At 34.3% G+C, this 14,242-nt stretch overlaps 1 protein-coding gene across 1 annotated transcript in view; it reads right to left on the reverse strand.

Annotated features, from left to right (window-relative positions):
- LOC126823295 (protein phosphatase PTC7 homolog) overlaps window positions 1-14,242 on the reverse strand; it is a 37,537-nt gene that overhangs the window by 18,195 nt on the left and 5,100 nt on the right. The window contains exons 2-3 of the mRNA XM_050552045.2: window positions 11,240-11,419; window positions 677-875 (exon numbers count right to left, since the gene is read on the reverse strand). Coding sequence (XP_050408002.1) covers window positions 677-875; window positions 11,240-11,419 — 379 coding nt within the window. The remainder of the gene's footprint in view (window positions 1-676; window positions 876-11,239; window positions 11,420-14,242) is intronic.

A 14,242-nucleotide genomic window follows, 5' to 3' on the forward strand; every position in this document is an offset into this window, starting at 1 on the left:
TCAGTGTGCATTGAATTTCGAGACAGACTATTTGGAAAAGTATATATATCCCATCAACTCAGAATCTTTTGTAAATTGATAAAAAACAAACTGACATTAACTATGCCAATTTTGGAGTTTGTGTATACAATAGTATACAGAGACTGTGGAAATCCGGAAAATAAAAGTGAATAGTTCATTTGTTTCACATTTTGCCACCTGGTCGCGCAAAGAGTATGCATTGGACAATGAGTGTGATGCCAAATTCGTAATCTACCTCAAAAACGTTGTCTTAGTTTACAAAGTTAGCGAGTTCTATTCCTGTTAGAAATGTGAGTTTAAAGCATTACTGAATTTATGATTTGTTCAGTACCCCAATTTCAAATGACCATATCTCCGCGAGTTTTTGACCTAGAGAGGTAAAATTTCGGATTTGTAAGTTTAAGCCAATATACTATAACATATATTTTTTATAATTTTTTTGGAGGGGGTCATGTTCCCACCATTGGTCCAGTTGATATGGAATGACCCATAGGAGAAATCAGTAATACGCAGGTTGTGATTGGAGTGACCAAAGGAATAAGATGAAATATCTAGTTTGAGAATGCAATATTTTGAGAAATGTTGTACTTTTGGGAACTGATGAGATTGGGAGGGTTAAACTTTTTGTGCAGACAGTTAAAGAAGAAATTGTTACCTATCACTAAGAACAAGTCCTTCTTGACTAGGTGGTACTACAGATAGTTGGTATGGAGTGTTGAAGTAATGCTGTTGTTCTTGGGAGCGATGGACTACTTGATTGTCTCGTATCAATAAGTAGCCACTATCACCCAAATTAGCTGTATAGATGGTTCTTTCCTCACGATGTAAAGAAACAATGCAAGCTGTACTGCTACCTGAAAAATAAAATCATAATAATAGAAAATAAACAAGTTGGGTTACCAGGCAATGAAACATATTAAAGCAGCAAAGTTGTTCGAGCAGTCAACAGAGGTTGTCGCGTGTTTATTCTTTTGTATGTAATAGGAGCATTTATAATACGCAGTTACAATATAGTAATCAGGATTTTTTATTTAAACAAGGATCATAAAAGTCCAGTTGCCAAACCCCATTTTAAAGTAGATAAGTCTCTAACTTAATATCATCCAAAGTCTTCGACATTGGAAACACGAATTATTTGTCAATTTAAATCAACGTTGATGTGATCTTACCCTGAAAAGATGGGCTTCTGATATCCAATATTTAAGACAAAATAAACATTTTAACATTGGTATCGTGTACCATAAAGCGTTTCAGCGCCATTTGTAACAAGGGACTCGAAGATAAAAATTGTGACCTCTAGAGGGTCCACAACCTTCGTATTACACACTTCTACACAATTTGTGTACAAAGAGCGGCCATTTTGTCAAGCAGTTCCATTTTGATTTTCCCGAAATTCGTATCCAACCTTCATTATGTGGGCGTATAAAAACTTATGTATCACACGAGTAAGAGCAAAAATTACAGGGCCAAATGAACAGAAGCTACGGAGAGCGAATTGTCAAGCATAAATTATGATCCGATTTGACACCCGTCCGTGTCACATTCTCCACTAGAAAACTGAGTGGAATAACGGATGGAAAATGTTTGTCAGCGTGATACACAACCCCAACTTTATCAATGACGAAATAACTGGCAAGACAAATGTCATCCCTGTTGCATGACATGAATGGGCTGTTCTACCGATTGCAAGTATTGCAGTGATTCAAGAGAGGGTGAGTTAGATAAATACCGGAGTTTTGCACAAGACAAAAATGTGAGCCACAGTCATTAGAAACATTTGCTTTCAACTCACGATGGTCAGACAGCTGATTGTGTTTGACCGTGCATAATTTGTGTCCTTATAAGAATATAAGGCGAAGAATATCATCGGTTGGAATACCCTCTGGTCAAACTTGTTTTTATCTTCATATCTGAAGAAATTGACAACCAAAAAATATATTTCAATATATTATCACATTTAAAATTAAAGTAAATAACCAGAAAATGCCTCATGACAGCCATCTTGAATATTTCAATTTCCCAAAGGATGCCAAGTTGGCATCATCTGGATTTTGAAACCACACATACCACTGAATACCAGTATATTGAAGATATATAATACAACGAAAACATATTTTTCAATATATTACACACCTTTGTAGGGAACTTTATAAGTTTCCTGCCAAAATAAGCCACCATTTTGAATTTGGCCCCCTAGCGGACATAGCCGTCACTTTTAGGAGGAATACCAAAGCTCATTGGATTCAGCGGGTCGAATTCTTATGGAAACCATCTTCAAACTGAAGTCTGAGAGAATCTGTCACATATTTTACCACACTAAATAACCATAAAATGGCTCAAGGCAGCCATCTTGAATATCTAAATTTCCTTAAGATTGCCAGGGTGGCATCATCCGGATTCTGAATCTACACATACTGAAGGTATATAATCCATCAAAAAACATCAGGTGGACTATATTTCCAGGTTTGTCGACCTGCTGCCGGACTATAAATCATTAGTTGTTCAAAAAGTGAGACAAGGGCCATAAGCAATTAACAGAAATTGTTGAAATTCAATAGGCTCCTTGACTAATTCGAATAATGCTTATAAATCTCATACAGATTGATCATTTTACAAAGCATCGAGCAATTAATAAATACCATTAACTTAACCTGAGCCCAATTATCAATATGATGATTATTGATGTAATGAACCTACATGTATATACCAGAATCGAGTTTCATTACTCTCACCCAATTAGATTCAAAGTTATCGTGTTCCAAAGCATGGGCAAATTATCCAAACAGAAAATGCTCATCATCAATGTTAGTCATAGTATTGACCATTCTATCTCAATTAGAAAGTTGTTGTGTTCTAAAGTCTTGTCAATCAAATTGTTTATCTCTGCTTAGCCCAAAGCAGATGATGCTGATCAACGAATTCAGTCAAGACATAAACTTAATGAACATCTACACCAAAATTGAACAGACCACCTCAATTTAAAGCAGAATTTAATTTTAAATTCCAAGCTAACCAATTATTTTCAGCTTGTAAATTTCTATGAAAAACTAGCAAATACAAGCAACACTGTTCTGTATTAGTATTACTACATGCGAATAGATCAAAGGACCTACAGGGGACTCTACTATTAAAAATACATGAAAGTGTGGCTCACATCAGTCATTGTTTTTTTAAGGCGAGCGATCGCTCTCGAGCACCTGCCGCTCACCTGAATGTCGACAGAGGGGAGTTTTTTTTCCCTCCCCTTAAAACTGAAAATCGCTCTCCTTTACATAGTCATTGGGGGTTTATTATCATCAATGAAACCAGGAATGACCCCATTACATGCAGTTATTGAAACTTAGAACCATATCCATTCACATAACTAATCACTCTCCTTAATATCAGTTCACTCTGCTTAATTTCTAAATTACTCTTCTTATCAAAACTGGGAGACTTTTTTTGAGGGGAGCGATTTTTTTCAATTCGTTGATTGAGGGGAGCTTTTTTTGGCTCTCCTCTGAAATACAAACAAAAACGACCGTCACATTACATGTGTATCTACATCTTGCTAACATAGTAAGGGGCTTTGATTTGAATATTCTTTTTGTTGCAGGCTGAAATTGTATAAGAGTGGATATGGGCAGGCTTTTAGTTACACTAATTAGGACTATAATGCCTTGGAAATCAGAGGCGACTAGTATGTGTCTCTCTTTTGTGGACCGATGTCAGATTGTCCGTTGTATTAACTGGACGGGTAGGCCTATTCACCTTCGGTTATGTGGCGATGTCAAATGAGCGGCTTCTTATCAACAAGATCGGCTCTGGACCGGTTTGATTCTACATATCTCTTGTAGCTGAGAGAATAAAGATTTTTTAGCCGAGAGAATATCTTCCGTCAAAGTGGTGGTTGATTCCAATCAGTCTAAAGAGTTCAATATGAACGAAACTAGTCACTGACATTCAGGATAACCAGGTCTTCATAGCCACCTTATCTCTTATATTATTACACTAATTAGGCTTTCATACTTTCGTCTGAAAGTCTATTGTGATTACTAAAATTATTATTATTATTCTTTATCCTTACCGCCTATATCTCGAAGATTTTTGGATAGGTGAGGTCAATGTGATTCCAGTAATATAAGTTTCATTCAGAGTTATCGCCCTTTTTCAAATATTTTCTCTACCCCTTATTTTTTTTTTTAAACGGAAAATTCGATATTTCTGAGACATGATGTCATATGGTCAAACCAAGGGATAAAGCTATCCCGACAATGATCCGGAAGTAGTCGAAATAATGTTTGAATTTTTGAAAAACTGCAAAAAAACTGATGCTTTGGAAAAAACACGATTTCTTCATGGAATATTATCGAATCAAAATAATTAATGCATCGTTCGGCGGCCTGATAAATAAATTACCGTATGATACCAACTTCGTACCGATTCGATGATAAGGACGAAAAATGTGGCACATCGAAAATGAAGAATTTTCTGAATTGGAGCGTTTTTGGAGGCCTTTATCTTGAAAAGTACTACTACAGCGATTTTTCTAAAAACATTCTATCTGGAGAGTCCTTTTGGTGGTTTGCACAGGAAGACATCCAATAATGCTTTGAAATAACTGGAATAGGCCAAATAAGGTATTGAAAATCAAAAAATGTCAAAAAATCATTAAATTTTGGAAAATGGTCTATTACTTTTTTTCATTTTTACAGATTTTCCAAAAAGGTTTATATATTTTGATAGCTGACCTGATTACAATTCTAAGGATGTATAAGGAGTTACTGAAATTTAATTTTAGGAAATTTTGACATTTTGGGGACTTTTGAACACAGGATTTCTCGGGGCAATTTCATCCGATCAGATAATATACAGTGTAATATCATTATACAGCCCTGATACCATTCAAGTGCAAAAACTGATTGTTAAAACTATCCTGACATTAATCCGGATACCAGAAGTAGTCCAAAAAAAGAAAACAATTTTTTTTAAAAAAATGGTGCTCTTGCGAAAAACGTGATTTATTCGTCAGATGTCACTGAATCAAAAGAACTAAAGTGTTGTTGGATAGTCCCATTGATGGACTATAATATGACATTCAAATGATACTAATTCGATGGTTAGGACATAAATTATGGTACCAGTACACCCAAAATCTATTATTTTCCTATTTGGAGCCTTTTGTGACGCTTTTTTCTCGAAAACTACACCTAAAATAAAGTAAGTGGTCCAAAAAGGGCCCCAATCTTTGAAAAAAGTTGAAAAATTGTTAAAATACTGAGAACGGTCTTCAATTTTTTCAAAATTGCTAAATGGATGTTTTTAGCCAAAAACATGATTTCTACGCTAGATGTCACTGGGTCTAAACAACTTAAGTTTTGTTGGCTAGCCCGAATAATGGATAACTATATGACATCCAAATGATACAAATTCAAGGGTGTGCATCCAAATGAAAAAGCATTGAAATAATATAATTGGTCCAAAAAAGGGCCTCAATCTTTGAAAAAAAAAAATCGAAAAATCGGTAAATTACTGAAAATGCTCTTCCACTTTTCTTGATTTCTAAAAGCTGTTCAATGGATGGTCATGAACCTTCGGTAAAGGAAGTTATATATCCAGACCACTTGTTAAAAGTATTCGGACAATGATTTGTAAACCAGAAGTAGTCTAAAAATTATCTGCTATTTCGAGAAAAAAAAAACTCGTAAAAAATGGGTACTTTTGCAAAAAACGTGATTTCTCCGTCGGTTATCACTGGATCAACCAACTTATGTATTGTTGGATAGCTCGATTAATAAGCTATTGTATGACACTCTTTTAGTCTGCATCCTGAAAGCCAGTTCAGTGCTGCTTGCAGGTCTAGTCTAAATTAGAGTTTTGAGAGTAAATACTGATTCAATTTCATTATCAACAATCTACTCTCAAGAAGTTTAAAAAAACATTGTTATCATACATGTATTCCTCTTCCTTAGCAAATCAAATAAAAAAATTTCATATAATAATCTGTCTGTGTGATTCATTTATGTTAGTAACTAGTGCGTTCTACACATAAAATCAAATGCTATAGTAACATGTATGAGGATTGCGCAATATTTCTATAAAACTGCAAAAGATATTGAACTATGGAATTCGATGAATATCATCAGAAATACAATATTTCTTGCCTACATGGTATACTATAAATCCTATAATCCTATAATACAAATTACATGTAGCTATTAATATCATAACATGGATTGTAAATCACAATTCCACAAGTACACATACATGTACTCTGAAACAAACTAAGTGCAGATCAGCATTTTTATATGTTAAATTTCTATTAAATACATTTTACCACTAAAAAGGTAAGATTACGTATGTCAAAATAGCAAACAAATCTGGTCTGACATAGACACCCAAATCACAAAAGTGATATAATAATTTTGGTTAAATAAAGACCTATGTACATGTAGGTTAATATGTAAAATCAAGATTTGTAGTCCATGCAGTGCAGACTAATAAGAAACAAGTTCAAATGAAGGTAATCATCTTTATTTCAAATATTGTAAAGAAAATTAAATGATTTAAGAAAGATGTGAGTGGGTGTTATCCGACATGTTGTTATATCAATGTCATTTACACCTATGTCAAGATGACAACACCATAGTTAAAATAGCTTGACATTGACTTTGTCCTCTAGAACTGAAGTAATCATTACAGAAGTAATCAATTTCATCATGAATCATCACAGAGTGGTTCAACTTTTGAACTATATGTATATTAGGCCTACCTACCCCATAAAGACAGGTGATAAGTAGATTCTGGTTGATATTCCATGCAGAGAAACTATCTATTTTATTGATTTAACTTAGATCAAATCAATTGTGTTTTCTCTTCCTGATTGATACTAGTACTATGTCCTAGTACAAGTAGTAGAAATTATCCATTATCACAGATAAAATTATTATGTCAAACGGCTTCAATCTCCGTTTATTATAATCTGTTGATTCCTCTAATTCTATTGTGATACAATAAGTTTCCAGTAAAAAATATAGATTGCCAGACAATGAAACATGCACCCACAACTGCTTAGTAGTAGCCCTAGCCATCAATAAAGCTTGTTGAATTGTGAATATTTACGTTGAAATTGCATACGCTACTTAATTTCACTAATTTATCCAATGATAATAATCCTTTAGCTAGGCATTTAGTAACTGGATATTGCAATAAACTATAACAACTTACAGAAGAAAAATTAATTTATTTTTGCAACATTTTGACGAGTATTCTTCTCAACATCCCACAAATTGCTAAAACTTAATGACTTACATGTACCGGTCCCTGGAATTGTCATCCATTTGCACGGTGACATATTCAAGCGGTTTTTTTTTAAATCGGATATAAATTGTGACCTCTACGGGGACCATAAACTAAAAATGTGATTTTTCATACAATCAAGGCCATAATTCAGGAAGTTACCATCCGATATTCGCGAATATCGAAAAGAACCAATATCTTTGGGTTATATATTTCAAGTTTCATCAAAATTGAATCAAAACTGTGACCTCTAATTCAGGAAGTTACCATCCGATATTCGCGAATATCGAAAAGAACCAATATCTTTGGGTTATATATTTCAAGTTTCATCAAAATTGAATCAAAACTGTGACCTCTAGAGGGCCCACAACCTTGATATACTATATATTGACACTATTTGCTTACGAGGGGCAGTCATTTTGTCCGGCAGTTTTGGTCCGATTTTGCTGAAATTTTAACTCATACAAAATTACGGTGTAACGGTGATATATTCAAACGTTTTTTTTAAATCGGATAATAATTGTGACCTCCAGAGGTTCCACAAGCTAAAAACTTGATTTATCGTACAATCAGGGGCCATAATTCAGGAAGTTATGGTCCGATATGCGCGAATATCGAAAGGAACCGAGATATTTGGGTTATAAACATACAGTAGAACTTGTATTAAGCAAGCACCCAAGGGAAATTTAAAAATGCTTGCTTAATGGAGGTGCTCTTTGAGTAGAGCTACCTAATATTGCCCCAACCCCTACCACAAAATATAAAGATATTGATTGCATATATTTTTTTATTCATGTAGTATAACAATAACAATACATGTACTTTTTATCTAGTTGTGAATTCAAAGTAATCGCGTATACATGTTTGTAAATAGTAATACTGGATCTCTGGCCTCCCAACATTTCTTTTACTTTCATCATACTGAATCTTAGCGTCTAAAAGCGTTTCAAAATGCCGTGAATTTGAGTATTTCCCACCCCAACTATTTTAGCGATTCGGCGACCACTCAATAAAATCTTAATGCTTTTTGTGCTGGCATAAATTAATTACGCTTGGGTGCATTTTATCACCGATTTACAGAAGGTGTAACTCTGTATGGAATATAGGGGGCGCTAAAACGTCTGTTTAACAACAAAGTGGCAATGGAAAAGAGATACTAGATGATCGTGACAAACAACGGTGTACTTTCATTTTATTCAATCAGTATCAAATAATGTGTCATTACGCGTGAAAACAATGATCAGGTTAGTCGTTTAATAAAACAAAAGATTAATAAACAGATAATCCCGGGTTGGTTGTTATTTTTACATTTCTTTTGTACCTGATCAGTGGGGGTCCAGTTAATTAACTACTACTCACGGGATTAGCGGTAGTGTTACAAAGAAAGAACGACAAGATGGTATCATTCAACAATGGCCATTGAATGGGCGATGTTTTGTTGAATTTATTAGTAAAATAGTGACCACTGACTGCGTTAGAGGAGTGACTGTTGAAACAGTAGAATTTTTTACGGGGGGGGGGGGATTAATCGTGATGCCCGTTGCACGCATTGAACAGGTGCGTGTTTAGTAGGGGTTAAATTACTTAAAAATCGCTTGGGGGGATTTTTTGGTGCTCGTTGAAGCAAGTGTTCGCTGATTAGGAGAGCACGCCCGAGCAAGTTCTACTGTAGATTTCAAGTTTAAACCAAATCGGATAAAAATTGTGACCTCTACAGTGTTCACAAGCTAAAAACGTGATTTTTCATACAATCAGGGGCCATAATCCATGAAGTCACAGTCCGATACATGCCAATATCGAAAGGAACCAAGGTCTTAGGGTGATAAACCTATATTTCAAGTTTCATTGAAATCGGATGAAAATTGTGACCTGTAGAGTGTTCACAAACAATTGTGGATGGACGGACAGACAGGGGCGACGACAATATACGTCCACATGAAAATGTGGGCGTATAAAAACAATAGTGTTTCAAACAAGCTACGCCATGTGAAACCCTAATAATATAGTAATAGTTTCACCAACAAGCTACGCAGTGTGAAACCCTAATAATATACATGTAGTAATAGTTTCACCAATTTGAATAATGAGTATCAATTTCATACAGATTGGATGCTAACCTTTGTTTCTTCAATTCAACAATGGCAATGTAAATAACATGTTAAAGGAGCTTAATCACTATTCTTTGGCACCTAGAAATGGATACAAATGGGTCCCAATGCATATAGTAATTTATTATGAATGTTTATAAACTTTACATTCAATCGTTTAATTTCTAATCAGTTATGTTCAACAAAATATGCAAAGAGTCCAAATTTAATGGCACAGTGTTTGGCGTCTGGTTATTCCAGTCTACACCAGTAGTATTCTCCTGTGGGATATGTTTAGCCTTATTCATCGAGTTGCTTCATTACAAATGGCACTCAAAAACATTCTGGCAAGCGATTTGTGTGCCAATTTTTAAATTTTCATTTTGTCTTAAATATTGGATATCAGAAGCCCATTTTTTCACAGTAAGATAACAACAGCAATGTTGATTTAAATTGACCAATAAGTTGTGTTTGCAATGTCGCAGACTGTGGATGATATTGAGTTAGCAACTTGCCTCCTTTAAATGTAGTCTGTAGAGTGTTTACAAGAAATTGGCGAAGCCTGACCAACGGATGGGGCAACGATGATATACATGTACGACCTGATTCCATTTCAATGTGCGCGTATATAAAATTAAATAAATTTCTTACATTTTGAAGAAAGTGTTATATCGTCAATCATAAATTGTTAATACTTTGTGCACTTCATGTAAACTTAACTTTGCCAAGTAAGCCAAGCTTTCTAACAGGTAGGTTATCAGTAGATGTGTAGGTGGATGTTGAGTTGAATGGAATGTGTTTACAACAGTTTCCTATTCTTACATCTTTTAAGAGCCATCACAGAAAACACAGCTAATGCCTCAGTGTTATTATGGTAATGATAACCAGGTGAAATGAAACATGTATTTAGGTTAATGTACAGGTACATGTATAAACATCTTCTGTCTATTATTATCATACAATGTGTATCTCCGAATTATGAACAGTTACACATACTTAAAGATAGGTTGCCAGGCAACAAAACATATGCCCACAAAAGCTAGGTCATTCAAGCAGACCACAAAGGTTGCCGCATGTTTATAATACCGGTAGTACAAAACAATGGAGAGAAAAAACAACATGCAAGCCAAGTCATCCGAGATGTTACTAAAAACATTTTTTAAAGTTTTAGACTTTTATCCAAACCGTTTTATTTACATAATAAAAGGTCTGATTTGATATACATTTGTTGTTTAAAATGTCTGTGCATCATGTTGTCCCTGTCGGTAGGTTTGTGGAACTTTTAATGTGTGGTGCGGTCCTCCTACACTTACACATACTAAATTAATGCGAATTTTAACTTTTTAGCACTTTGTATGTAACACTGACTAACCCATTACCTTGAAGGAAAGATCGGAATAGTCCAAAACCTCCAAAACTACAGTTCTCTTGACCACCTCAAACCACCCAAGATATCTTTCTGTATTAATTATAGGATTAGAACTGTTTACCAGTTCTTGAGGCCACGAGTCCCCTGCACTATAGTTGTTCACTACACTCTAGCAGCATGGGCACGTCTTATGAGCTCCAGTTAAGGTGGTTTCAGTAGGCCAAGTGATAATGGATTAAAAAGTGCTCTGTGATTCAACAGATCAAAAAAAATCTGATAAATTTAAGAAGGTTTCAATGACCGGACAGGGTGAAAAACTAGTAAATTGACTGAATTTAAGTTATAATTACAATTTATAATCGTTCATGATGCCTTGAAGATTTTAATTCTTATCCTAACCACATTCATTTCACTGAGAACTTTAAATTCTCGTTACATTATGGACGTGAATAGATGTTAGTTTCATGCACATACTTTTACTTACCAATTAGAGGCATTTTTTGTTGCATTAATTCCTGATAGCTGTCTTCAATAACACTGGCAGGGGCTTGGGGACGGAAGCGACCCTCGTGAACCATTCTCTCACATGTGGCCATGAGGGTACGAGGAAAGGCAGAGGGATCGACACCATAGTTCCTCCAACCACCTACACCATCTGCTATACCTGAAAAAATTATTTATCTTATTGACAGCATTTTAAATTGTTTTTTAAAAACAGTGCAGCACAAACTATACCCAATAAACATAAAGTACATACATTGTAACAAACAGTAAAATTACAAAGAGCACAAACAAATGATTACTGAAGAAATCTCTATTCTTTGGTTTTGTTTTTCACAGCATAATAATTATCAATCTATCACTTGTTTTTATTGCAATTTCTGCAACTCTGTAGTGTAAGCTTGTACATAAACTCAAGAGAACATACAGATTTTCAGCCCCTACATGTCCAACAGTACAATCAAGACGTTTGCCAATCTGATGGAGACTGAGGCATGTAAATTGGGTGTTTACCCTACACAGGTTAAAAATAATAATAATGATTAATTTATATAGCGCCAACAACTCAACTCAGCAAGCTGCTCTTGGGCGCTTTACATAAATACAACTAATAATAATATAAAACAAGAGCATCGCTACGCTGCAATCACATTCCTGCTTAGATTGATATGGTACTTTTAAAATAAAGAGCATGAAATATAAAATGGCCGCAATAAATTTGTATAGCACTGAGTGATCCAGGTAACAAGCTGCTCCAGGGTGCTCAGAAGGCTAGGGTTTGGGTGTTTTGCAAAATTTACAGACTAAAAGTTGACTCAATGACAGATGATAACTTCCCTTAATCGAGCATTAACAAGGTTGAACAAAGTGAAACAAGGGCCATAACTCTATAAGTAATTATTATAAATTGCTGAAATGTTTCGTAGTTTCACTAGTTTAAATAATGCATATAAATTTCACAAAGATCGGATGATATATTTCGGCATTAAAGCGTTCACTCATTTCACTAATCTAAATAATGCATATAAATTTCATAAAGATCGGATGATAACTTTTGGTTTCACTAATTTAAATAATGCATATAAATTTCATAAAGATTGGATGATAACTTTTGGTTTCACTAATTTAAATAACATCCGTTTAGCAGATTTAAAGTAATGGATAGATATTTTGGAGTGAACAAATTACGAATTCTTCATGAAATAATTAATGATTTTTTTTATGATATTATTACGCTTTTGAAAATATCATGTCTGCTTTTACTCATTTTATACCCATTAAAGTTAATATTGCAAGCTCATGCACCGATGTCGTCACTCGCAGTGATTGTAGCAGCCTGCTAGTAGTGGCGAATATTCACTGCTGATCAGTGTCGAGTACATAATGTAGGTGCATGTAATACAATGACAGATTAACTAATAGTAATATACATGTACATTGTCACCACCTACATGTATAAACAATTAATCTATAAATGTCATATTTTACATAAGCTTATTTACATAATTTATAATGTTGCTTAATTCTAATTATTCAATGACATCATTCTCTCATTGCCATAAAACGTACTTGCTGTGATAATGATATTGTACACAAATACTGGCATTCACACTTGTGTGCTGTCAAGCAAAGTACCTGAAAACTACCCTTACTTACAGTGTACACAGACATTCTTCAACCCCAACTCATTCCACACTTCACAATAAGAGATGACAAATTACAATAGAAGTCAAGTTCCCTAAACGCTGATGATTTTCATAATTTGTGTATTTATAAAACAATACACAGGCCTGACTATACATGTACATGTAATTATCTTCACAAAACCACTTTTAAACTGTCTTTGTTTCAAAGTTCCCAATGAGTAAGCATTGCAAACAGCCAAACACATTTTGAGGAATACCATTCAGTACCCCAGTATTTGGTCTGTACTTAAAGAATGGATTAAAGGTGATGTGATTGATGTCCCAAATCCAAGACAAATTACATCGAAAACGTTACAGTTTCAACAAAGGTTTTAATAAACAAAATTATGTATCTTTTTTTTTTATTTCAGAATACAAGATTAAATCATATCGGATCATGCTTTCAAATCTTGATACATTTAAAGAATGTGAACTTTGGACTATTTGGAGCTTTTAATTTATGTTCAATAGAATTTAATTAGCAATTAGTTACCCTGCTCCATGTACATGACTTTGAAATTGAATTTGTTTTGTTTATAAAAATTATATTTAAACATGTACATGTATTGCAGACGTTCATGTAAAAGGAGCGCAATAGCGTCAGTCGATGTGCGCTTTTTATAGCTCCCCTCAAAGAAAATAACCAGGAAAAATATACCGGTAATGAAAAATACTGACAATATCGACAATCAACTTGCTTGTCGGCTACAATAACAGTCATACCTTAGTGAGAATCAGCCATCCGGTTTGTAATCCGAGTAATTAGCACATTTAACGGTAATTTTGAAAGAACACCGGGTATCCTGAGAAACAGATATTAATAATATATTTTTCCGTCAGGAGCTCCAATGCTTTCAGATTCCCGATAAAACGTGACATGCTTCGGTTGGAATTAGGTCAATAAACCAGCATTGCTAGATTTAGTTTTAAATAGTGTTTTAGTTTTATTCATTTTTATTTTATACACATGCTGACAGGGACTTATTCTTAAAAATATTGTCCTTATTATTTAAGGCTATGGCATAGTCTACGGAATTTTATTTTATATAAAGCAATTTCAATTATGGTTGTCACCTGATCATTGTGCCACTTGTCTTTCATCCATGAATGAATAAAAACTTTGTAAGTTACGTGATAGACAAAAACAATAATGTGTGTTTTAAATATGAAGAAATGCCATGGTGTCGTATCAGCTTATTTTGGGTATTGCATTTTCTGATACTGGCCGTAGTAGAAAAATCCTAATTTCGATTGACTGATGATATCCGTTTATCCATCAAATAAACGAAGACAATATTCTA

This window comes from Patella vulgata, chromosome 6 (assembly GCF_932274485.2).
Source record: "Patella vulgata chromosome 6, xgPatVulg1.2, whole genome shotgun sequence".
In the NCBI taxonomy this organism is placed as follows: domain Eukaryota; kingdom Metazoa; phylum Mollusca; class Gastropoda; family Patellidae; genus Patella; species Patella vulgata.